General features: G+C 48.7%; 1 protein-coding gene across 1 annotated transcript in view; it reads left to right on the top strand.

The window, feature by feature from the left end:
• Nucleotides 1-25,106, top strand: part of hk1 (hexokinase 1) — a 93,667-nt gene extending 68,561 nt beyond the window's left edge. The window contains exons 14-18 of the mRNA XM_068002644.1: nt 14,445-14,544; nt 18,343-18,526; nt 19,008-19,163; nt 19,258-19,491; nt 24,249-25,106. Coding sequence (XP_067858745.1) covers nt 14,445-14,544; nt 18,343-18,526; nt 19,008-19,163; nt 19,258-19,491; nt 24,249-24,390 — 816 coding nt within the window. The 3' untranslated portion in view covers nt 24,391-25,106. The remainder of the gene's footprint in view (nt 1-14,444; nt 14,545-18,342; nt 18,527-19,007; nt 19,164-19,257; nt 19,492-24,248) is intronic.
• Nucleotides 25,107-27,253: the final 2,147 nt, after the last annotated feature.

Raw genomic sequence — 27,253 nt, 5'->3', positions numbered from 1 at the left:
CATGAGTGCTGAGTGTCAGCTTTCCCTTACCGGCTGTTTCGCCAGACCCAGCCTCGCCATCCGCCACGGACAGGCAATGTAGCGTGTGGCTGATCTCCAATGCCTCCACCTCGTCGTCTGTCAGAGCCACCTCGTGTGGCGGGCCCCCTCCGGTGCGGGCCTTTTCCCGGGCGTTCTTGCAACGCTTCTCCTGTGAGGGCAAAACACAAAAACGTTATTGAGTGATGATTGCATTGTGAGACGCTTCAAGCATTGGTGTGAGTGGGTTGAGCGTGTGGCAGATGGATGGGAGGATGCGTGTGCCACATGGCCATCCCATTGTATGGGCATTGGGGTGTGTGGTAGTGGTCGAGTGGGGACAGGGACGGTGGGTACGTGCAGGCACTGTGAGGATGATAGTTGGATGGCTGTGAGGATTGGTGCGGGAGCGCTGTGCTGTCAGTGGAGATGGGGTTGTGAGGTGTTTGAGGTGATGTGGAAGACGGAGTGACGCAGAGTGCGTTAGTGTACTCACTTTCCCGGACCTGGTGAGGTAATTGAATCTCTTCCGACACTGCATCCAAGTTCGGGTGGTGTTGCCCCTGCTGGTGACCTCCGACGCCACCTCCTCCCATGCCCTCTTGGTGGCGGAGCCAGGGCACCTCCTTCTATCACTCGGGAACAGCGTCTCCCTCCTCATCCGGACCCCGTCCAGCAGCACCTGGAGGGCGTGGTCCGTAAATCGAGGAGCAGCCTTACCCCTGCCTTCCTCCACGTTGCCTGGACTCTTGGTTGTGGCTGGAGGGGCTTTGGTGGACTGCCCCTTTAAATGGAGCTCCACCATCGCTCAGACGTCACTGCGCATGCGCAGCCCGCCGGCGCGCAGCTGAGAAGCGGAGAACCCGTACCTGCCGGCTAATTGCCTCAATTATCCCGCGATCGCGCGCGCAACGCACTCAATTCGGACGGCGCGTTTTTCACGCGCCCGAATGACCACCCGCCGAGAACCCGCACCCCTGGTAAAATCGGGCCCGTTGTGTGAGACAGCTGAAGCAACTGTCTGACACATCGCAGGTGGCAAGTGCTTGAAATCATTTCATTCTCCCTGTCCACCTCCGCCACGTGGAGCTCCACAACACAGTGCTGCGTCACAGGCACCTGCACAAAATAGTCGTGCAACTACACATACACCCACTGTAGAGTGACCCAATAGGTGGCATCAAGTGTGGATGTTCATGGTGAACCTCATGAAAGGGACTTATTCCACAAGCCAGTCAAGAGTGGCCAAGACGTGGCAGTAGTGGTGACAATAATAATATCTAATGTGCCATTAATAAAAATCAAATATAAATAAAAAACATGACAAACCGTCAAACACCCTTGTGCATCCCCTTTGTGCTCACAAAACCTTCGCCTTACACTTACGAGTACTCCTACGTGGTGCATCCCCTGTGGCTGCAGCAGAGGTAGTGGCAGGTTGCTCTTGTTCATGCCCTGACCGATTAGATGCTTTGGGCCTACACCCTCTGGGTTTTGGTGTCCGTGAGGGTCCCTCCAAAGACTGCTCCACCTGCACCTGTGCAGGGGCAGACTCGGCCACCTGGAGAGGAGGCAACATTGCGGGTACTGGTTGAGAAGGGGGCAGCAGGTGAGATGTGGGGGCATTTTGAGTGGCGTCCCACTTCCATGTCCCCTTTCGCCATCATCCCTCTCCTGGGCCAGGCCCACACCACTCTGCTGGATGACAGTTTGGAGGACATGTGTGAAGCCTTGTAAGGCCAGTGCCAGAGTATCCGCTTCCCTGTTTAAGGCGGCAGAATGTTGTTCACCCTGAGTCCGAAGGGCCATTGTCAGAGCCTCGATGGACTCATTGGTGAGGCGTGCTTGAAGCTCAATAGAGGCTGGCCTTCCCTCCATCGCAGACATTCCCGCACTTACCCACAACACTATCTCAGAGATGCCCTCATGTCCCTGTGACAGTATCGCAGAGATTCCCTCCTGTACCTGTGCCACCATTTCACTCATGCAGGAGTTGGACTCCTCCATCCTCTGCGCGATTGTGGAGAGTGCGCGTGGCACCTGTTCCAGCACCCCTCAAATGCGCTGCTGCCCCTCGATCATTCTCCTTTTAAAGAATAGCCCCCGGGGTTCAGCATCTGGGTCCAGCTGAGCAGAGCCTGGAGATGAGTGCACCCACCGATGCGGACTCTCCACAGCTGCCCCTGCCACCAGTGTCTGCTCGTGCTCACGTGTGTGTGGTGACTCACCATGTGCGACCCCAACTAAGTGAGGACGGGGACCCACCGAGGTGTGTGTATCTGCGCTGGTGGATGGCTCGCTCAGATGTGATGGTGCCCCCTAACAGGCCGGCAGGTCCTCTGAGGAATCGCCCTCCGCCGTCGCGGCGGTTGCTGAAGGCCCTGTAAGAGAACAAAAGGCAATATTAAGCATGATGACAGATGTTGAGGTGCTGAAGATGGCAAGGCATGTTAGCATCATTTCCTATTGTGTGTGCTGAATGCTAAAGTTCTGTCACCAGCCGTTTGTCAGGTGTCAGTCTCGGCATCCCCGACGGACAGGCACTCGAGGGTGAGGCTTTGTTCAAGAGCCTCCTGCTCCACTTCCGTGAGGACAACCACATATTGCGGCCCCCCCTCCAGTCCTCGCCCTCTCCCGTGCATTCTGGGCTCTCTTCTCCTATAAGTGGAGAAAGTAGAGAGGCGTGAGTGAGGGATGGTGACGTGGCCAACTGCTGAATTGGTTTGGGTGAGGCTGACCGTGAAAGAGATGCATCAGAGGGTGAGTATGAGACAGAGCCATGACATTGTATGGGGATTGGGTTGAGTGGTAGTGGTGGGATGAGTACTGGGGAGGTGAGTGAGTGCAGGTAAGATGAGGATGAGGTTTGAGTGGGTGTGAGGAGTGATGTGATAGAGTAGTGTTGGCAGTGCAGAAGGAGTTGTGGGGTGGGGGCGGTGATGTGGAAGACAGAGTATAGGAGAATGAGTAAGTGTACTCACTTTGGCTGACCTACTTAGGTCATTGAAGTGCTTCCTGCATTGGATCCATGTGCGGAAGACATTGCTGCAGCTGGTGACCTCCTCTGCCATCTCGAGCCAGGCCTTTTTGGTGGTAGAGACAGGCCACTTCCTCCCGTCCGCTGGGTCGAAAATATCCCTCCTCCTCCTCACCCCATCCAGTCGGACCTGGAGTGAGGCATCGGTAAATCTGGGAGCAGTCTTTCCCCGGTCTGCTCCATTCTGTACTTTTAGTTCTTTGCTGCAGGAGCAGCATTGAAGGTCTGCCCCTTTAAATAGGGCTCCTCCAGCTGACAGCCTGTGATGCGGGCGTGCTGTCCGTCCGTTGCGCAGGCTGACGACGGGAAACCCGGAAACCACGGTAAGTGGCTTCAATTTACCCACGATCGCGTGGGGAACGGACGGATTTTACTGGTCGGGTTACCCACGCGCCCAGTCGCCCCAGCTGCCATCCCACCTCCCTGGTATTATGTCCTCTTCAGAACTTACTTTCCTACCTATCTTTGTGTCATCAACAAATTTAGCAACCATACATTCAGTCCCTTCATCCAAGTCATTGATATAGATTGTAAATAGTTGAGGCCCCAGCACTGATCCCTGTGGTATTCCACTCGTTACATCTTGCCAACCTGAAAATGACCCATTTATGCCTACTCTCTGCTCCCGTTAGCTAACCAATTCTTTATCCATGCTAATATGTTACCCCCTACACTATGAGCTCTTATTTTGTGTAGTAGCCTTTGATGTGGCACCTTGTCAAAAGCCTTCTGGAAATCCAAGTACACCACATCCACAGGATCCCCTTTATCCAAGTTGCTTGTTACTTCCTCAAAGAACTCTAATAAATTAGTCAAACACAATTTCCCTTTCACAAAGCCATGATGACTCAGCCTGATTGCATGAGATTTTCTCAGTGCCCTGCTGTAACCTTCTTTAATAATGGATTCTAGCATTTTCCCTATGACAGATGATAAGCTAACTGGCCTGTAGTTTCCTGCTTTCTGTCTCCCTCCTTTCTTGAATAGAGGATTTACATTCACTATTTTCCAGTCTGATGGGACCCTTCCAGAATCTAGGGTATTTTCGAAAATTAATACCAATGCATCTACTATCTCTGCAGCCACTTCTTTTAAGACCCTAGGATGAAGTCCGCCAGAACCTGGGGACTTGTCAGCTTTTGTTTTAATATTTATTTTCAGAACCCTTTCCCTGGTGATTGTAAATGTTTTAAGTTCCTCCCTCCCTTTCACCTCTTGATTCACAATTATTTCTCACTGTATTTGTATCCTCTACAGCGAAGACAGACGCAAAATATCTGTTCAATTCATCCGCCATTTTCTTATTCTCCATTATTAATTCCCCAGACTCACTCTCTAGAGGACCAACGCTCACTTTATTTACTCTTTTTCTTTTTAAATACCTGTAGAAACTCTTACTATCTGTTTTTATATTTCTTGCTAGCTTTCTCTCGTACTCTAATTTCTCCCTCCTTGTTATTCTTTTCGTCATTCTTTGCTGTTCTTTATATTCTGTCCAATCTTCCGACCTGCTACTAATCTTCATGGAATTGTAAGCTTTTTCTTTCAATTTGATACTATCTTTAACTTTCTTAGTTAGCCGCGGATGGTACGTCCTTCCCCGAGAGTCTTTCTTCCTCACTGTAATGTTTCTTTGCGTGTTATGAAATATCTCATTAAATATCTGGCACTGCATCTCTACTGACATATCCCTTAAATTCCCAGTTCACTTTAGCCAGCTCTGTCTTCATGCCCTCATAATACCCTTATTTAAGTTTAAAATACTAGTCTTAGACTTACTCTTCTCTCCCTCAAACTGAATGTGAAATTCAATCATATTGTGATCACTGCTACCTAGAGGCTCCTTTACAATGAGGTCATTAATTAATCCTGTCATTTCACATTACCAGATCTAGAATAACCTGCTCTCTGGTTGGCTCTAGAACGTGCTGCTCTAAGAAACTGCCCCGAAAGCACTCTCTGAACTCATCTTCCAGGCTACCTTTCCAATCAGATTCTTCCAATCTATATGTAGACTAAAATCACCCATGATTATCGCTGTTCCTTTCTCACAAGCCCCCATTATTTCTTCCTGTATACCCTGTCCTACAGTGTGGTTACTGTTAGGGGGCCTATAAACTATTCCCACAAGTGACTTCTTGCCTTTACTATTTCTTATCTCTACCCAAACTGATTCTACATCTTGGTCTTTGGAACTAAGGTCATTTCTCTCTATTATACTCATGTCATCCTTAATTAACAGAGCTACCCCTCCACCTTTTCCTAGCTTCTGTCCTTCCGAAATGTCAAGTACCCTTGAATATTCAGGTTCCAACCTTTGTCATCTTGCAGCCATGTCTCTGTAATGGCTATCAGATCATACATATTTATTTCTAAAAGGGAAGCTCTGACTGTTGTGTTTGACAAGATTGAGTGAGCTGGTCACACCGCAGGTAAAGATTACATAGGCAGAAAGGAAATGGGTGACCGCCAGGCAGAGTAAAAGGACTAGGCAGGTAGAGCAGGAGTCCCCTGGGGCCATCTCCCTCTCAAACAGATATTCTGCTTTGGGTATTGTTGGGGGAGATGGCTTATCAGGCGAATGCAGCAAGAGCCAAGACCATGAGTGACTCAGCTGCACAGGAGTGGAGGAAAAAGAATGGGAGAGCAATAGTGATAGGGGATGCCATCGTTAGGGGAACAGATAGGCGTTTCTGCGGCCGCAGACGTGACTCCAGGATAGCATGTTGCCTCCCTGGTGCTAGGGTCAAGGATATCACGGAATGGCTGCAGGACATTCTGAAGGGGGCGGTGAACAGCCAGAGGTCGTGGTCCATATCGGTACCAACGACATCGGTTTAAAAAAAGGGATGAGGTCCTGCAAGCAGAATATAGGGAGTTAGGAAATGAATTAAAAAGCAGGACCAGTAAGATAGTAATCTCAGGATTACTCCCAGTGCCACGTGCTAGCGAGAGCAGAAATAGCAGAATAGACCAGATGAATGCGTGGCTTGAGAGATGGTGTAGGAGGGAGGGGTTTAAATTCCTGAGGCATTGGGACTGATTCTGGGAAAGGGGGGACCTGTACAAGCTGGACGGGTTGCACCCAAGCAGAACCGGGACCAATATCCTCGCGGGGGCATTTGCTAGTTCTGTTGGGGAGGGTTTAAACTAGTATGGCAGGGGGATGGGAACCAAAGTGCAGGTACAGATAGGACAAATTCAGACCAGGAAACGGGAAGTAGAAAAGCAGTTAGTGACGTAGTTAGCGACTCTGAAAGGCAAAAGAAGCAAAGGTTAAATAGTGTTCAGCACAGAAATTTGACGGGGTTAAAGGGTATATACTTCAATGCAAAGAGTATTACAAACAAAGCAGATGAGCTAAGGGCACAGATAGACACATGGCAGCATGATATCATTGCTATAACGGAAACCTGGCTTAAAGAGGGGGATAATTGGCAGCTCAATATCCCTGGATATAGAGTTTTCAGGCAGGATAGAGTGGGTGATAAAAAAGGAGGGGGGGTAGCATTATTGGTTAAAGAATCAATTACAGTTGTGAGAAAGGATGATATGCTAAATGGATCATCAATCGAGGCCATATGGGTTGAGCTAAGAAATAAAAACGGGGCAGTCACACTACTAGGAGTGTACTATAGACCCCTGAATAGCGAAAGGGAGATAGAAGAACAAATATGTAGGCAAATTTCTGAGTGCAATAATAGTAGGGGACCTCAACTACCCTAACATCAACTGGGATTCAAACAGTGTGAGGGGCACAGAGGGCGCAAAATTCTTGATCGGTGTCCAGGAGAACTTTTTTAGCCAGCACATGACAGGCCCAACAAGAGGGGATGCAATTCTAGATTTAGTCCTGGGAAATGAAGATGTGACAGTGGGTGACCATATTGGGGATAGTGACCACAATTCAGTTAGTTTTAGCATTGTTATGGAAAAGGACAGAGTTAAATCAGGAGTAAACGTTTTAAATTGGGGGAAGGCAAATTTTACAGAACTAAGAGGTGATTTGGCAGAAGTGGACTGGACACAACTACTTGAGGAGAAATCAGTGGCAAGCCAGTGGGAGGCACTAAAAAGTGAAATTCTACGGGTACAATGCAGACACGTCCCCTCAAAGAGAAAGGGTGGCACTGCCAAATCTAGAGCCCCCTGGTTGTCTAGAAGGATACGGGGCAAGATAAAGCAGAAAAAGAAAGCTTATGACTGTCACAGAAAACTAAATACTGCAGAAAGCCTAGAGGAGTATAGAAAGTACAGGGATGACGTAAAAAAGGAAATAAGGAAAGCAAAGAGAGGGCATGAAAAAATATTAGCTAGTAAGATTAAAGAAAACCCAAAGGTGTTTTATCAGTACATTAAGAACAAGAGGATAGCTCAGGAAAAGGTGGGACCTATCAGGGATGATAAGGGTAACTTGTGTGTAGAAGCAGAGGATGTGGGTAGGGTTTTAAATGAATATTTTGTCTCCGTATTCACAAAGAAAAGGGATGATCCGGACGTAGTAGTTAAAGAGGAGAGATGTGAAATATTGGATAAGGTAAACATAACGAGAGAGGAAGTACTAGAGGGACTGGAATCCTCGAAAGTTGATAAGTCAGCAGGGCCGGATGGATTGTTTCCTAGGCTATTGAAGGAAGCCAGGGAGGAAATAGCGGATGCTCTGAGGATCATTTTCCAATCCTCACTGGATACAGGGGAGGTACCGGAGGACTCGAAGACTGCAAACGTAGTACCATTGTTTAAAAAGGGTACAAGGGAAAGGCCGAACAATTATAGGCCGGTCAGTCTTACCTCGGTGGTGGGCAAACTATTAGAATCAATACTGAGAGATAGGATAAACTGTCACTTGGAAAGGCATGGTTTAATCAGGGATAGTCAGCATGGATTTGTTCAGGGAAGGTCATGCCTTACAAATCTGATTAAATTCTTTAAGGAAGTGACAAGGAGGATTGATGAGGGTAGTGCAGTGGATGTTATCTACATGGATTTGAGTAAGGCATTTGACAAGGTCCCACATGGAAGACTGGTCAGAAAGGTAAAAGGCCATGGGATACAGGGAAATGTGGCGAATTGGATCCAAAATTGGCTCAGTAACAGGAAATAAATGGTAAAAGTCGATGGATGTTTTTGCGAATGGAAATCTGTTTCCAGTGATGTGCCACGGGGCTCAGTGTTGGGTCCCTTGCTGTTTGTGGTGTATATTAATGATTTGGACTTGAATGTAGGGGGCACGATCGGCAAATTTGCAGACGACACAAAAATTGGCCGTGTAGTTGATTGTGAAGAGGATAGCTGTAGACTCCAAGAAAATATCAATGGGCTGGTGGAGTGGGCGGAAAAGTGGCAAATGGAGTTCAACCCGGAGAAGTGTGAGGTCATGCACTTTGGGAGGGCAAACAGTAAAAGGGAATACGCAGTAAAGGGGAATATATTGAGAGGGGTAGAGGAAGTGATAGACCTCGGAGTGCATGTGCACAGGTCCCTGAAGGTTCCAGTACAGGTAGATAAGGTTGTGAAGAAGGCATACAGAATGCTCTCTGTTATTAGCCGAGGTATAGAATACAAAAGCAGGGATGTAATGATGGAACTGTGTAAAACGCTGGTAAGGCCACAGCTGGAGCATTGTGCGCAGTTCTGGTCACCACATTACAGGAAGGACGTAATTGCTCTGGAGAGAGTGCAGAGAAGATTTACAAGAATATTGCCAGGGCTTGAAAACTGCAGCTACGAGGAGAGATTGGATAGGCTGGGGTTGTTTTCCTTGGAGCAGAGGAGGCTGAGGGGAGACTTGATTGAGGTGTACAAAATTATGAGGTGCCCAGATAACGAAGAGTTCAAGAACTAGAGGACATAGATTTAAGCTGATTGGCGGAAGGATTAGAGGGGACACGAGGAGAAACTTCTTTACCCAGAGGGTGGTGGGTGTATGGAATTCACTGCCCGAATTGGTGGTAGAGGCAGGGACCCTCAGCTCTTTTACAAATTACCTTGACCTGCACCTAAAGTGCTGTAAACTGCAGGGCTACGGACCGGGTGCTGGAAGGTGGGATTAGAATGGGCACCTAGTTGTTCTTCAAGCCGGCACGGACATGATGGGCCAAATGGCCCCCTTCTCTGCTGTATCTTTTCTATGGTTCTATAGCTTGAGGCAAATTTAAACATAGACCTGTATCTGGAAACATCGCGGCCGAGAAATTCGGGCCCGCCCATTTTTAGCGGCCTAGAGAAACGGGCACTGCGTGAGATAATTTCTAGGCCAGCATATCAATGGCAAATTTAAACTGGTTCCTTTAACTGCATTCTTTAAAGAAGTAACTGGCTTCTGAGTCATAAGGGGAGAATACACAAATATATGAGAGAATGCACATACACATGTCTGGGATCCAAATCTGATTGAATCAAACTAGGTTTTGTTTGTTGAAGTACTGTGACAGAGTGTAGTGAAATGTGGAATGGAATGTGTTAAGTGTTACATATATACCAAGTTCCTTGTAAGTATAGGCCAAAATGGTACTTACACCTCTGTGGAGCACCTTGGGGAGCTTTTCTATGTTAAAGGCACTATTATAAAGACAAATTATTGTTTTTTACATCTGCAAGTTCCTTTTGTCTCTGGTCTGGCATTGCCAGAAGTAATTTGAAGTGGGGCAGTTTTCGATTAATTGTGAAGGCTATTTGTATATCTTTTATAATGCCAGGTTAAAGGAAAGAGAGACTTGTAGCTAGGCCTTTTGTTTTCCAGTTTCCTATTTTGCTCTGCTGCTGTTGTTGGGGGCTAATGTAAAGCTTTTCGTCAAGTTCAGAAATTACTGAGCAGAACCAATGAGGTATTGGAAATGTTCTTGTTTTGGAAGGGATGGGGTAAATGTAAGCATTGTAGTTTCAGTTGGTAGTTTAGCTCAAGATACATGATCTGTCAATAAGGTGTGCTCCCAACATGAGAGCTGGGATTTTCCACTCTGACAGAATCCCAGTGTAAACAATGCAGGTGGGCTTCACACCCACTTCACGGCTGTGCTCCTCACTCCAGATTTCATTTCAACCTTAAAATTAGCAGCTTTATGATCATTAGACTGTAAATACTCCCTTTCTTCAACTTGGCTCATTTCTCCCTCCTCATCAGTTAGGAGTAAATCCAATGTGGCCTCCCCACTGTCAGTTCCCTCACCAGCTGTTGGATTCTTCAGATACTTCACTGAACTCCCTTGTGCATACAGATTGTGCCCATTGTAAATCCAGTCTACGAACACCAAACCACAACCACTTTCCTATAAAACACTAACATCCTTTTATGTTAAAATAGAAAGGAAAAGCTACAAATGGTGGAAATCTGAAATAAAAACAGAAAATGCTGGAAATACACAGCACCTCAGGTCTGATGAATGATGCACACCTGAAACATCATAACCTGGATTTTCTCTTTACAGATGTTGACTGACCGGTTGTGTATTTCCAGAGCTTTCTGTTTTTATTCCTGGTTAAGCTGGCTAAGCACGTTCAGCCTCGTGATCCTTTGATTAGAGATGGGTTGGACGCCGGGCCTTAGGCCCACTTCTTCTGGGCGCCCCTCAAAACGAGTGCCCAACTGGCAAAAGAACAAGAAAATGAGATGGGAGGGCCCCCTTCTCCTATGAATGATTGCCTCTGGCCAGCGCATATTACAGGCGAAGCTCTGGAAATCCTGGGGCAACGTAGAGGGGACGATGTGTGCAAGTATTGCCCATGTTTACCGTCTGAGAAGAAGAATTCCCCAGGTGCTAATCCCAGGCCCACGGGCCCTGTAATGTTCCTAGATTTATAGGGTAGAGCTCTCTCGGGTGGCAGTGTTGAGTTGGATATAATGATCATTTGTGCCAGTTATCCAGTCCATCACTGTATTCAGATTTCACTGATTGAACCTGCCTTCTCTCCTACAGTTTCCAACCGTGATGGGTGTCCTGCACAATGGGCCTCGGCCCTTCCCTAGGTTTCTCATTAAATAAATAGCCTCCACTCACTTGTGACGTGACACAGCATCAGCCCAAACCTTCCTTTCGTGGCTGGAGAGGACAATGTTATGACATTTGTTGCAGTAGATGGCTCCCTTATCCGATTAGGATGCACATATGATAAGGGAGCAGATGAAATTTAATGCAGAGAAGTGTCAAATGATTCATTTTGGTAGGAAGAATGAGGAGAGACAATACAAAATAAATGCCACAATTTTAAAGGGGTGCAGGAACAGAGAGACCTGGGGGTGTATGGACACAAATCTTTGAAGGTGGCAGGACAAGTTGGGCAACGGGCAGTTGAAAAAACTGTCTGTAATCACCAAGCATTGTTCTGTGAATTATAAATGCGATTTCATTTCGACATCGTTCACCTGAGGAAGGAGGAAGCCTCCGAAAGCTTGTGAATTTAAAATAAAATTGCTGGACTATAACTTGGTGTTGTAAAATTGTTTACATTTATTAATAGAGGCATAGAGTACAAAAACAAGGAAGTTATGCCAAACCTTTGTAAAACACTGGTTAGGCCTGAGCTGGAGTATTGTGATCAATTCTGGGCACCACACTTTTAAGAAGGATGTCAAGGCCTTGGAGAGGGTGCAGAAGAGATTTACTAGAATGGTACCAGGGAAGAGGAGATTTGATAGAGGTGTTCAAAATCATGAAGGGTTTTAGTAGAGTAAATAAGGAGAAACTGTTTCCAGTGGCAGAAGGGTCGGTAATCAGAGGACACAGATTTAAGGTGATCGGCAAAAGAGCCAGAGGTGACATGAGGAAACATTTTTTTTACGCAGTGAGTTGTAATGATCTGGAATTCACTGCCTGAAAGAGCGGAGGAAGAAGATTCAATAATAACTTTCAAAAGGGAATTGGATTAATACTTGAAGGGAAAAAAATTACAGGGCTACGGGGAAAGAGCAAGGGAGTGGGACTAATTGGATAGCTCTTTCCAAGAGCCGGCGCCGGCACGATGGGCCAAATGGCCTCCTCCTGTGTTATAACATACAAAAGAAATCACATTAGTTCAAGGGGCCTGTCTTGCTGAGATCAGTTTGGCTATGGAGAAAATCTGCAAGATACATGGCACTGACCCATGGGTTCTGGTACCACAGGCACTGACCCATGGGTTCTGGTACCACAGGCACTGACCCATGGTTCTGGTACCACAGGCACTGACCCATGGGTTCTGGTACCACAGGCACTGACCCATGGTTCTGGTACCACAGGCACTGACCCATGGGTTCTGGTATCACAGGCACTGACCCATGGTTCTGGTACCACAGGCACTGACCCATGGGTTCTGGTACCACAGGCACTGACCCATGGTTCTGGTACCACAGGCACTGACCCATGGTTCTGGTATCACAGGCACTGACCCATGGGTTCTGGTACCACAGGCACTGACCCATGGGTTCTGGTACCACAGGCACTGACCCATGGTTCTGGTACCACAGGCACTGACCCATGGGTTCTGGTACCACAGGCACTGACCCATGGTTCTGGTACCACAGGCACTGACCCATGGGTTCTGGTATCACAGGCACTGACCCATGGTTCTGGTATCACAGGCACTGACCCATGGTTCTGGTACCACAGGCACTGACCCATGGTTCTGGTATCACAGGCACTGACCCATGGGTTCTGGTACCACAGGCACTGACCCATGGTTCTGGTACCACAGGCACTGACCCATGGGTTCTGGTATCACAGGCACTGACCCATGGTTCTGGTATCACAGGTACTGACCCATGGTTCTGGTACCACAGGCACTGACCCATGGGTTCTGGTATCACAGGCACTGACCCATGGTTCTGGTACCACAGGCACTGACCCATGGTTCTGGTACCACAGGCACTGACCCATGGTTCTGGTACCACAGGCACTGACCCATGGTTCTGGTACCACAGGCACTGACCCATGGTTCTGGTACCACAGGCACTGACCCATGGTTCTGGTACCACAGGCACTGACCCATGGTTCTGGTATCACAGGCACTGACCCATGGTTCTGGTATCACAGGCACTGACCCATGGTTCTGGTACCACAGGCACTGACCCATGGTTCTGGTACCACAGGCACTGACCCATGGTTCTGGTACCACAGGCACTGACCCATGGTTCTGGTATCACAGGCACTGACCCATGGTTCTGGTACCACAGGCACTGACCCATGGTTCTGGTATCACGGGCACTGACCCATGGGTTCTGGTATCACGGGCACTGACCCATGGGTTCTGGTATCACGGGCACTGACCCATGGTTCTGGTATCACAGGCACTGACCCATGGGTTCTGGTATCACGGGCACTGACCCATGGTTCTGGTATCACAGGCACTGACCCATGGGTTCTGGTACCACAGGCACTGACCCATGGGTTCTGGTATCACAGGCACTGACCCATGGTTCTGGTACCACAGGCACTGACCCATGGTTCTGGTTTCAGCGAGGGTTGCTCGTTAGCGATCAGGAGCAGGATCCTTCATCACTCCCTAGAACACTGAGACCAGCTATATTGCCCCCAGCACTGCACTGCTTGAGATCGGTACAGACCAGAGTCAAGCCTGGGCCCTTCAGCATCCATATGATTCAGCATTCAGTTTCTTACAATACAACAGTGACTACACATCAAAAGTACTTGATTGACTGTGAAGTCTGAGGTGTGAAAGGTGCTATATAAATGCAAGTCTTTCTTATAATCCACACAGTGAATTCACCCCCCAACCCCTCAGGGAAGTTGTAAGGAACATTCTAATTCATTTTCCTCCTTCACATTTGTTTCCCTTTAGTTAATTGTAATACAGTTTTCAATTCTTTTAGCCCTAAGGTGAATGTTTTCAGGGGTTCCCCCCTTGAGCCCCATTCTCTGCATCCTTCGGCCCCCTTAATGGTGGTGGGGGGCAGGGGGCGATACTCAGATTTTAAAATGAATGTGGCCATCTCCAGGGGTCCAGGCATGACTCTGTCCTGGATTCCCCCCATTGGGGCCACTTATGCCTTTCTGGAGACCGTTATGCCTCATCTGACTCTGCATCTCAGCCTCCAGAGATATACCAAGTCTGTTCTCCCTATCTTCGGCCAGCTTCCCTCTGACACGGGTAGCCTTGTAAGGGATGGGTGGAGGCTAAGCAAGATTTCCCAAATCAAACCAGGGCCTGGTGTATTTGTGGTGTATAATGGGAAGGCTTCAGTACATTTGTTGAAGTTAAAACCTGCAGAGCCACCTTGATATTCCAGCCAGGACAGCTGAGGGTCAATAACCTTGGGACGATCATGTTTGTGGATGTGAACAGTGAGTGCTCGAGTGTGTTACATTGGAACTGGTATAGGCCATTCAGCCCCTCAAGCCTGTTCTGCTGGTTCCCTGTTGATGTCTTACTGTTTTTTTTAAAATATTCCCACTAGGAGTTTGAACTTGATATTGTGTCGATTGTGAATGACACAGTTGGGACGATGATGACCTGTGCATACGAAGATCCACATTGTGAAGTTGGTATGATTGCTGGTGAGTAACTTACTGTGGACATTCTGGCAGTTGCAGCATTTAGGCAAGGAAACTGGAAAATAACAACTGAGCTAGCTTATGGATTATACATGATGAAAGCTTAGAAGTAGTTCTGAAACCACGGGATAAATTTTAAGAGTTCGCGCCCACGGTGTGGAGCTTTGCTCGATGGCAGAGCAGATAAGCTAATCGAGTGTGGAAGTTAGTACCCAATTATTTGTCCACCTGATCTTCGGTCATTAACGTTAATAACTGGAATTCTGTGTCCCCTGTGGGGAGCTGTGTTCGCAGAGACTGCGGGTTTGAGATGAAGTGACAACACTGTAGCCCTGATTTTGTGACCTGGGCTCCCTGCAGTGTGACTCTCTGCTGCAATTAGCCGTATAGGCCGTGACATTCCTCGGAGCTGCTCCCGTTCTGTTCCCGTGTTGGGAAAGCCGCACATGCCTAAATGGCGTGCCTGCTACACTTCCAGCGAAGTATCATCAGCGGACGTGGGCATAATCTACACACCCTGTCCCCCAAACGGGGAGGCGTGTCTGCAAGTATCTTGAGACTTGTCGATTTCTTCCAGCCAAAAAACTTATCACGGGACTCGGCAGTAGATGATAGAATCTTACAGCCCAGAAGGAGGCCATTCGACCCATCGTATCTGTGCCAGCTCTTTGAAAGAGCTATCCAATTAGTCCCACTCCCCTTCTCTTACCCCATAGCCCTGCAAATTTTTCCTTTTCAAGTATTTATCCAAATCCCTTTTGAAAGTTACTATTGAATCTGCTTCCACCACCCTTTCAGACAGAGCATTCCAGATCACAACAACTCGCTGCGTAAAAAAAATTTCTCATCTTCCCTCTGGCTTTTTTGCCAATTACCTTAAATCTGTGTCCTCTGGTTACTGACCCAACTGAAACAGTCTCTCCCTATCCAATTCATCAAAACACCAAATAATTTGAACACCTCTATCAAATCTCCCCTTAACCTCCTTTGTTCTAAGGAGAACAATTCCAGCTTCTCTAACCTCTCCACGTAACTGAAATGATGTGTAAATTTAGCTGCCCTTTTGATCCAGATTATTATTTAACAAATGAATTCAGGCCAGATCCACCATTTACTGATTTAGTTATCTGATTTAAAGATGATCCGCAAACACAGATCCACCAGCTTGCTGGCACTGGTACCGGTATTCGGGGTAGGTTCTATGGGCACCAGTTGCGCCCGCCGCCCCCCACCCCACCCCCACAGCTTTTCACCCAATAGTCACTAACTAGACAGAATGAATTTAAGATCACCACCAAATGAACCAAGGGAGAGGTGAGGAGAAATGGTTTTACACAGAAGATTGTTGGGACACAAAATGCCCGACCGGAAACAGTGATGGAAGCAGAATTGAGAATAACTTTTGAAAGGGGAATGGATATATGTTTGAAAAAGAAAAAATTAAAAGGATCTGGGGCAAGGGCAGCAGAATGGGACTACAACATCAACAACTTGCATTTATACAGCAACTTTAACGTAGTAAAACGTCCCAAGGTGCTTCACAGGAACGATTATCAAACAAAATTTGACACCGAGCCACATAAGGAAATATTAGGAGAGGTGACCAAAAGCTTGGTCAAAGAGGTAGGTTTTAAGGAGCGTCTTAAAGGAAGAGAGAGAGTTAGAGAGGCGGAAAGGTTTAGGGCCTGAACCTTTTAAGAGAAGCTTGAGTTGTTCTCCTTAGAACAAAGAAGGTTAAGGGGAGATTTGATAGAGGTGTTCAAATTATTTGGTGTTTGATGGATTAGTAGGGAGAAACTGTTTCAGTTGGGTTGGTAACCAGAGGACACAGATTTAAGGTAATTGGCAAAAAAGCCAGAGGGGAGATGAGGAGAATTTTTTTTTATGCAGCGAGCTGTTAGTGCCTAAATTCCAGAGTTTAGGGCCTAGAAAGCTGAAGGCACGGCCGCCAATGGTGGAGCAATAAAATCGGAGATGCGCAAGAGGCTAGAATTGGAGGTGTGTAGAGATCTCGGAGGGTTGTAGGGATGGAGGAGGTTACAGAGGTGAAGCCATGGAGGGATTTGAACACAAGCATGAGAATTTTAAAATCGAGGCGTTCCCGGACCAGGAGCCAATGTAGGTCAGTGAGTACAGGGGTGATGGGAGAACAGGACTTGGTGCGAGTTAGGATACGGGCAGCAGAGTTTTAGATGAAGTTAAGTTTATGGAGAGTGGGAGGTCGCCAGGAGAGCTTTAGAATAGTCAAGTCTAGAGGTAACAAAGGTATGGATGAGGGTTTCAGCAGCAGATGAGCTGAGGCAGGGGTGGAGACGGGCGATGATACAGAGGTGGAAGTAGGCGGTCTTGGTGATGGAGGATATGTGGTCGGAAGCTCATCTCAGGTCAAATAGGCCGGCAAGGTTGTGAACGGTCTGGTTCAGCCTCAGACAGTGACCAGGGAGAGGGATGGAGTCAGTGGCCAGGGAACGGAGTTTGTGGTGGGGACCGAAGACAATGGCTTCGGTCTTCCCAGTATTTAGTTGGAGGAAATTTCTCCTCATCCAGTACTGAATGTCGGACAAACAGAGTGACAAATGAGAGGCAGTGAAGGGGTCGAGGGAGGTGGTGGTGAGGTAGAGCTGGGTGTCGTAGCATACGCGTGGAACCTGACATTGTGTTTTTGGATGATGTCGCGAGGGGCAGCGTGTAGATGAGAAATAGGATGGGGTTGTGCCCAGACCAGGGACTGACCCAACACTGTAAATTTCTCTGCCAGTCCTTGAACTGGTCCTTTTGATAATTTGATCCCTTTCTTTCAAGGAGCAGGAGTGTGACCCACCCCACCTGCTCAACATCCAGAACGTGTGGCTGGAATGAACTCAGTGCCGAGCTCTCCACTCACCCTCATCCCACTGCCTCAAACTGACCCTTGACTGTTGACCCGGGTCCTCTGCTACTGACCATCAGCCTTCCAGGCCTGCAGCCAAATTGTCAGCCAGCTAGGCCTGGGACTCTGCCAGCCACCTCCTTCTCAAGACCCCAACACCTTCCTTACCAAGATTTCTTCACTGAGCGACGCCTCATCCGCGGTGATTTCAACCTGCACCTAAATTCCCCCATCCCTTCTCCTCTGATTTCTCTGCTCTCCTATACTAACTCTTCACATCAACTTCTCAAACTACACCCACAACCATCCCCTCAACCCCCATCATCACCACATATGGCCTTGTCTTCAGAGGTTTCAATCACCAACAAAGGAGTCCACATTGTTCTGCTTGCTTCTAAACCCCACCTGCACCCTCTTCCCCTGGAATAAACTTATCCCAACTCTCTCTCCAACAGACTCTTAAGCTCCTTAGAACCCTCTGCCTTACTATCTCCAATTCAAATCCTCCTGTAATACAGCTCTTCAACCATAACGTCAGTCACCTCTCTACTGCACACAGGCTGCTGTGTGTTCTACATTAAACAGTGACTACACTTCTAAAGCACTCCATTGGCTGTAAAGCGCTTTGGGACATCCTGATATCATGAAAGGCGCGATATAAATGCAAGTTCTTTCTTTTATTGTCCTGTTATGCTGGGAGTCCATTCCACCTCCTTGAAGCATCTTGTGATGTTTACTGCATTAGAAATGTCACATAAACGCAAGTTGTTTTTATTTTTAAATCTTTGCCTTCCAAATTCTTCTGTGTTCTCTGAACCCAAGGCAAAATTCTGTGAAAGTGAATTGCATCAATTGTTTTATTCGATTTTGAAACCACAAGGCTAATATTTTGATGCTGCAGCCTTAAATGTTGATGCACTGCTTCTGCGCAGGGACCGGCAGCAATACCTGCTACATGGAAGAGGCGAGAAACGTAGAGACTGTGGAAGGAGACGTGGGGCTCATGTGCGTGAACATGGAGTGGGGAGCATTCGGTGACAACGGATGCCTTGATGATATCAGGACAGAATACGACAAGGCTGTGGATGATCTGTCATTAAACCATGGGAAACAAAAGTGGGTTGATACATAGGAGATTTTATACACTAATCTGAATTATCTTAGCTGGATTGGGGTTAGGATACAATGGGCAGTACAGTTTGTCAACCTGGAGATTCTTCACCTCTGGCTGCACTCGTTTAACATTTGGAAAATCTTGTGCTGTTTAAGGTCAGCAATGGAGGCATACGGTCAGTGTCGGCGACCAAAAGTGTCAATTCCCCGCCCATATTTCAGTGTGATATGAGTACCGGTGAGGTACTGATGTTCATATAATGAGCTGGGGAGAGCTGCATGTGTACTTCCAGGTTTTGAGCAACAAGTACACTCAGCACAAGGCTTTAAAATGCTGAAATTTATTTTGTGGAGTAGATTTACATATTTATTTGGATATAAACAGAAACATAATTAATGTTTATACAATAATTGGACACGGGAGGTTTTAAATGGAAAGTGATGCACAGAAGTTTAAAGGTTTTTTTGTCTCTGTCACTACCAGATATGAAAAAATGATCAGTGGGATGTATCTGGGTGAGATTGTGCGAAATGTGGTCATCGACTTCACCAGGCGGGGATTCCTGTTCAGAGGGCAGATCTCAGAGAGACTAAAGACTAGAAGCATCTTTGAAACAAAGTTCCTGTCCCAGATAGAAAGGTATGCAGTCTCCTTTTTTTAGATGACCCTTCCAGTTTGACTCTGCTGATATTCCTGGCTGACGTCCCATTTTGTTCTCTACATTTGAACACAGTGACCGCCTGGCTCTGCTCCAGGTCCGTGCAATCCTTCAGCAGCTCGGCCTGGACAGCACTTGTGACGACAGTATCATTGTTAAGGAGGTGTGCGGTGTTGTTTCCAAGAGAGCGGCCCAGCTCTGTGGTGCAGGAATGGCTGCAGTCGTCGACAAAATAAGGGAGAACCGGAGTTTGGATCACCTGGAGGTCACTGTCGGTGTCGATGGAACTCTCTACAAGCTCCACCCACAGTAAGCGTTTCACGTTTTAAAATTATTTTTGTGCAGATTAAGACGAGGGGTATTAGTGCTGAGGAATGGTACACTTTCCATTTCAGGCACCCAGTGTCAGCATCAAGCATTCTACAGTCAGGAAGAGCACAGCCAGAAGCAGAGAAAAGCTTCCTCTAAGCTGCCCCATCAGTGTGGCTCAGCCTAGCGCCCCCTCGTAAACCAGTGTACCATTTGTTCCATTTCACACCACAACCATCCTCAGGTCTGTCTGAGTCACATTGACATTTAGTGACAAACTAGGGGCAGTTTTGTACTGTGGCCGTATACCTTCTAGGAACTGAGCTGAGATTGTCCAAACTCATTCCATATAGGGTTTAACCTTGTTTAAAAATTACATTTACAATCAAAAATTATTGGATAAATTGCTATTGGACAGTTTAGGAATTTCAAAGATTTTACTTTCCGTCACAACTTCAAAATAAAAAGGAGTGGGAGGGAGGCCCTGACATACCCCACCTTAACGCCCTGAGTGAGCCTGTTTGCAGGACATTAGGTAGAGGAGAAAAGGGCAGAGACATGTGAAGCTGGGTCTTGGCTCCGTTAGGACATGACGTGCAGTTCCAGTGAAGTCAAAGCAGGGATTGGAGCATTGTATGTGAGTCCAGTGGTGATGTACAGATGATATTTCTAAGAAACACCACATAAAGACGGTTTTAAGAGTTGCCTGACTGCGCCTAAAAGCAGAAGTAGTTTCAAGGAATTTTTTACTGTTTTGAAATCTCCAAGAAACGGATAGTAATTACCAAAATGATTTACTGCAGTTGGCCTTCCCTTTGTGTGCTGTTCTAGCAGGCAGTTTGGTTCTGCTCATCACAATGAGGCATCCCTGGCCCAGGCTGATTCCTTGTGTAGAATTTAGGAGGGTGGTTGGGGGGCACCCATTCTGGGAGGTGCCACACAGTGACTGCGGCAGAATCTCAGATACCTCAGGGCCACATAGTGACTGTGACCAAATCTCAGGGCCGCACGGCGACTGAGGGAGAATCTGGGGGCCGCACGGCGACTGAGGGAGAATCTCGGGGCCGCACAGGACTTAAGAAAAGTTTTCTTTTTTTTGAAGAAAGTGCTATAGCCTGTGCAATCGATCGCCCTGCAATTGGTTTCATGGCCATTACACCTCTTCAATTTTTAAATGGTACTTCACTGCCCACACTAACACTGGACACCTTGCCCACACCACTGTTCCTTGTGCACAGTGTTGCTGAGATGCAAATGAGAGGAAATACACCACAAAATGTAAATAAGTAGACACCAGGAGTGCCCTGTCACCAGATGTACACCAGGAGGGCGGTGTGAGGAGGAGTGCACCAGGAGGGCGGTGTGAGGAGGGGGGCACCAGGGGGGCGGTGTGAGGAGGGGGGCACCAGGAGGGCGGTGTGAGGAGGGGGGCACCAGGGGGGCGGTGTGAGGAGGGGGGCACCAGGGGGGCGGTGCGAGGAGGGGGGCACCAGGGGGGCGGTGCGAGGAGGGGGGCACCAGGGGGGCGGTGCGAGGAGGGGGGCACCAGGGGGGCGGTGCGAGGAGGGGGGCACCAGGGGGGCGGTGCGAGGAGGGGGGCACCGCGAGGAGGGGGGCGGTGTGAGGAGGGGGGCACCAGGAGGGCGGTGTGAGGAGGGGGGCACCAGGAGGGCGGTGCGAGGAGGGGGGCACCAGGGGGGCGGTGTGAGGAGGGGGGCACCAGGAGGGCGGTGCGAGGAGGGGGGCACCAGGGGGGCGGTGCGAGGAGGGGGGCACCAGGAGGGCGGTGCGAGGAGGGGGGCACCAGGAGGGCGGTGCGAGGAGGGGGGCACCAGGGGGGCGGTGCGAGGAGGGGGGCACCAGGAGGGCGGTGCGAGGAGGGGGGCACCAGGAGGGCGGTGCGAGGAGGGGGGCGGTGTGAGGAGGGGGGCGGTGCGAGGAGGGGGGCACCAGGAGGGCGGTGTGAGGAGGGGGGCACCAGGAGGGCGGTGCGAGGAGGGGGGCGGTGCGAGGAGGGGGGCACCAGGGGGGCGGTGTGAGGAGGGGGGCACCAGGAGGGCGGTGTGAGGAGGGGGGCGGTGTGAGGAGGGGGGCACCAGGAGGGCGGTGCGAGGAGGGGGGCACCAGGAGGGCGGTGCGAGGAGGGGGGCACCAGGGGGGCGGTGCGAGGAGGGGGGCACCAGGAGGGCGGTGCGAGGAGGGGGGCACCAGGGGGGCGGTGCGAGGAGGGGGGCACCAGGAGGGCGGTGCGAGGAGGGGGGCACCAGGAGGGCGGTGCGAGGAGGGGGGCACCAGGGGGGCGGTGCGAGGAGGGGGGCACCAGGGGGGCGGTGCGAGGAGGGGGGCACCAGGGGGGCGGTGCGAGGAGGGGGGCACCAGGGGGGCGGTGCGAGGAGGGGGGCGCCAGGGGGGCGGTGCGAGGAGGGGGGCGCCAGGGGGGCGGTGCGAGGAGGGGGGCGCCAGGGGGGCGGTGCGAGGAGGGGGGCGCCAGGAGGGCGGTGCGAGGAGGGGGGCACCAGGAGGGCGGTGCGAGGAGGGGGGCACCAGGAGGGCGGTGTGAGGAGGAGTACAACAACTTTCATTTATATATCGCCCTTAAAGTAGTAAAATGTCCCAAGGCGCTTCACAGGAGCGATTATTAAACAAAATTTGACACCGAGCCACATAAGGAGATATTAGGACAGGTGACCAAAAGCTTGGCCAAAGAGGTAGGTGTTAAGGCGCGTCTTAAAGGAGGAGAGAGGGGCAGAGAGGGTTAGGGAGGGAATTCCAGAGCTTAGGGCCGAGGCAGCTGAAGGCACGGTGGCCAATTGTGGAGCGATTAAAATCTGGGACGTGCAAGAGGCCAGAATTGGAGGAGCGCAGAGATCTCGGAGGGTTGTAGGGCTGGAGGAGGTTACAGACATAGGGAGGGGGTGAGGCCATGGAGGCATTTGAAAACAAGGATGAGAATTTTAAAGTTGAGACGTTGCTGGATTAGGAGCCAATGTAGATTAGTGAGCACAGGGGCGATGGGTGAACGGGACTTGATGTGAGTTAGGATACGGGCAGCAGAGTTTTGGATGAGCTCAAGTTTATGAAGGAAGGAAGATGGGAGTCCGGCCAGGAGAGCATTGGAATAGTCAAATCTAGAGATAACAAAGGTATGGATGAGGGTTTCAGCAGCAGATGAGCTGAGGCAGGGGCGGAGACGGGCGATGATAGAGAGGTGGAAGTAGGCGGTCTTGGTGATGGAGCGGATAAATGGTCAAAGCTCATCTCAGGGTCAAATAAGAGCCAAAGCTGTGAACGGTCTGGTTCAGCCTCAGACAGTGACCAGGGAGAGGGATGGAGTCGGTGGCCAGGGAACGGAGTTTGTGGCGGGGACCAAAGACAATGGCTTCGGTCTTCCCAGTATTTAGTTGGAGGAAATTTCTCCTCATCCAGTACTGAATGTCGGACAAACAGAGTGACAAATGAGAGAGAGTGAAGGGGTCGAGGGTGGTGGTGGTGAGGTAAAGCTGGGTGTCGTAGCATACGCGTGGAACCTGACATTGTGTTTTCGGATGATGTCGCGAGGGGCAGCGTGTAGATGAGAAATAGGATGGGGTTGTGCCCAGACCAGGGACTGACCCAACACTGTAAATTTCTCTGCCAGTCCTTGAACTGGTCCTTTTGATAATTTGATCCCTTTCTTTCAAGGAGCAGGAGTGTGACCCACCCCACCTGCTCAACATCCAGAACGTGTGGCTGGAATGAACTCAGTGCCGAGCTCTCCACTCACCCTCATCCCACTGCCTCAAACTGACCCAGGACTGTTGACCCGGGTCCTCTGCTACTGACCATCAGCCTTCCAGGCCTGCAGCCAAATTGTCAGCCAGCTAGGCCTGGGACTCTGCCTGCCACCTCCTTCTCAAGACCCCAACACCTTCCTTACCAAGATTTCTTCACTGAGCGACGCCTCATCCACGGTGATTTCAACCTGCACCTAAATTCCCCCATCCCTTCTCCTCTGATTTCTCTGCTCTCCTATACTAACTCTTCACATCAACTTCTCAAACTACACCCTCAACCCCCATCATCACCACATACGGCCTTGTCTTCAGAGGTTTCAATCACCGGGCGCGCCGCGTGAGCGGGCCCACGCCGGGCCAGGGGGGTTGTTTAATTCTCCGCGTCTACGCAGACTTTAGGAACCATCAATATGCACCACCTATCAGAGAAAGCAAGGTGCTGCCCCGGCTTGAAATGAATGGACTGAGCCACAGGAGCGAGCAAAGGGATGGGCAATAAATGCCGGCCTTGCCAGCGACGCCCACATCCCGTGAACGAATAAAAAAAAACACTATTTGAGGCTAACAACAAAGCTTCGAACTAGTGGAAATGAGGCCAGCTGTCTGGAGCTTCGAGATCCAGTGTAGCACAGGCCAGAAAATCCCAGATGTGATGAAGTCCGTGCGTTGCCAACAGATGTCAGTCGGGACTACGGCACCCTGTGACTATAGGCGGTACAGCAATACCTCAGGTGCCCGCTCCTCGCCCAGTTCCCTGAAACTTTGTTTTAATTCTGTGCTGTAGGCATGTTGTCATGTCAATCAGATGTGTGTTTGTTTAACTTCTGGTCTATAATCCTTAGTGCATTGCTAATACTTTTAGTCACTAGGCCATTGGAAAGCCTCGCCCCTGGTTTATTGATTACATGGTATGTTGTAGGACTGGGATCAGGCAGAATACATCACCTAACAATGACAGAGATGTTGTTTCTTTTTCCTCAACAGTTTTTCAAAGATCATGCATAAAACAGTGAAGGAACTAGCCCCAAAATGTGATGTGACGTTCCTGTTATCCGAAGATGGCAGTGGAAAGGGTGCTGCCCTTATTACAGCAGTGGCATGTAGACTTCGTGAATCTGGGCAGTAAGAGCCCTCATGGACGGCACTAACTCCAGGGACGGGGGTAGTATTACATGTTCCCTGCACTTTCTTTTTAAAACAGCTGTGGCTCGGTCGTCATAGTTGAGGTTTGTCACAAGTATGCTGCTGAACAAGGCATAGATAAACACACAAAAACTTCCGTATGAAATGCCAAAAAGAACAGCAGAAACACACAAGTTAATTAGAGGCTGCTGGATTTGCAAAAATCCCAAAGTCAAGTCATCACTGTGCTCTGTACCAACTCCAGTTTTATGCTTACTGTCACCCAAATACTCTAGCTTTTTAACTGTCCGTTCACTGATTTTCTAAGGCTATGGAAAGGGAAAAACCTGGAACTGCTCTCAACCTTTGTTGTAACTGTACTACATTCTAAGTAACAAAGGTACTCTGATTTGCCTGTTTGTTCTTTAATTTTGTGAAGTATTGTGTCATGTCTTAACAACGGTATGTATATTTGGTAACTTAAAACTCCCCCTAAGGAATGACAACTGTTGTTAGAATCTGAAATGCATTTTCAGGAAACATAGTTCACTGTTGTGTACTGCTGTCACCTCTTGTAGATGAATATGTTGAAATTTGTGTAAAATGCATGCCTTACTGATGTAGCAGAATCTTTAATTTTATACACTCAAATAGAGGCGCTCGTGTTTTAACGTGACATTGTGAATACATTAAACTCGATCTGATGTGCATCATATAGAACACTGTGACTGTTCTTTGGGAGAACGCTACAGGGTAACTTTACAAGTCTGCTCACAAAAGACTGTGATGGAGTTAAAACGTATAATGGGGCTCACACACAGATATAATGGGACTCACACTGAGATAGAGATATAATGGGACTCACACACAGATATAATGGGACTCACTGAGATATAATGGGACTCACACTGAGATATAATGGGACTCACACTGAGATATAATGGGACTCAGACTGAGATGTAATGGGACTCACACTGAGATATAATGGGACTCACACTGAGATATAATGGGACTCACACTGAGATAGAGATATAATGGGACTCACACTGAGATATAATGGGACTCAGACTGAGATGTAATGGGACTCAGACTGAGATGTAATGGGACTCAGACTGAGATGTAATGGGACTCAGACTGAGATGTAATGGGACTCAGACTGAGATGTAATGGGACTCAGACTGAGATGTAATGGGACTCAGACTGAGATGTAATGGGACTCAGACTGAGATGTAATGGAGCTCAGACTGAGATGTAATGGGACTCACACCGAGATGTAATGGGGCTCACACTGAGATAGAGATATAATGGGACTCACACGCAGATATAATGGGACTCAGACTGAGATATAATGGGACTCAGACTGAGATATAATGGGACTCAGACTGAGATGTAATGGAGCTCAGACTGAGATGTAATGGGACTCACACCGAGATGTAATGGGGCTCACACCGAGATGTAATGGGGCTCACACCGAGATGTAATGGGGCTCACACCGAGATGTAATGGGGCTCACACCGAGATGTAATGGGGCTCACACCGAGATGTAATGGGGCTCACACCGAGATGTAATGGGGCTCACACCGAGATGTAATGGGACTCACACTGAGATAGAGATATAACGGGCCTCACACAGAGAAACATGGAAAATAGGAGCAGGAGTAGGCCATTCGGCCCTTCGAGCCTGCTGCGCCATTCAATATGATCATGGCTGATCCTCTATCTCAATACCATATTCCTGCTCTCTCCCCATACCCCTTGATGCCTTTTGTATCCAGAAACCTACCTAGCTCCTTCTTAAATATACTCAGTGACTTGGCCTCCACAGCCTTCTGTGGTAGAGAATTCCACAGGTTCACCACCCTGAGTGAAGACATTTCTCCTCATCTCAGTCCTAAATGTCCTACCCTGTATCCTGAGACTGTGACCCCTCGTTCGAGAAACCCCAGCCAGGGGAAACATCCTCCCTGCACCCAGTCTGTCGAGCCCTGTCAGAATTTTATGTTTCAATGTGATCCCCTCTCATTCTTCTAAACTCGAGTGAATACAGGCCGAGTCGACCCAATCTCTCCTCATACGACAGTCCTGCCATCCCAGGGATCAGTCTGGTGAACCTTCGCTGCACTCCCTCTATGGCAAGTATATCCTTTCTTAGGTAAGGAGACCAAAACTGCACACAATACTCCAGGTGTGGTCTCAACAAGGCCCTGTACTCAAATCGTCTTGCAATGTAGGCCAACATACCATTTGCCTTCCCAACTGCTTGCTGCACCTGCATGTTTGCTTTCAGTGACTGGTGTACAAGGACACCCAGGTCCCTTTGTACATCAACATTTCCCAATCTATCACCATTTAAATAATACTCTGCCCTTCTGTTTTTCCTTCCGAAGTGGATAACTTCACATTTATTCACGTTATACTGCATCTGCCATGAATTTGCCCACTTGCTCAACTTATCTAAATCGTCTTGAAGCCTCTTGACATCCTCCTCACAACTCACAATCCCACCAAGTTTTGTGTCGTCAGCAAACTTGGAAATATTACATTTGGTTCCCTCATCCAAATCATTGATATATATTGTGAATAGCTGGGGCCCAAGCACTGATCCCTGCGGTACCCCACTAGTCACTGCCTGCCATCCTGAAAAAGAAACATTTATACCTACACTCTGTTTCCTGTCTGTTAACCAATTTTCAATCTATGCCAGTATATTACCCCCAATCCCATGTGCTTTAATTTTGCACACTAACCTCTTATGTGGGACTTTATCAAAGCCCTTCTGAAAATCCAAATAAACCACATCCACTGGTTCTCCTTTATCTATTCTACCAGTTATATCCTCAAAAAACTCTAGTAGGCTTGTCAAACAC

This window comes from Heptranchias perlo, chromosome 21 (genome assembly GCF_035084215.1).
Source record: "Heptranchias perlo isolate sHepPer1 chromosome 21, sHepPer1.hap1, whole genome shotgun sequence".
Classification (NCBI taxonomy): domain Eukaryota; kingdom Metazoa; phylum Chordata; class Chondrichthyes; order Hexanchiformes; family Hexanchidae; genus Heptranchias; species Heptranchias perlo.
The sequence above is the reverse complement of the archived record's forward strand: the minus strand, read 5'-3'. Positions and strand labels throughout refer to the sequence as shown.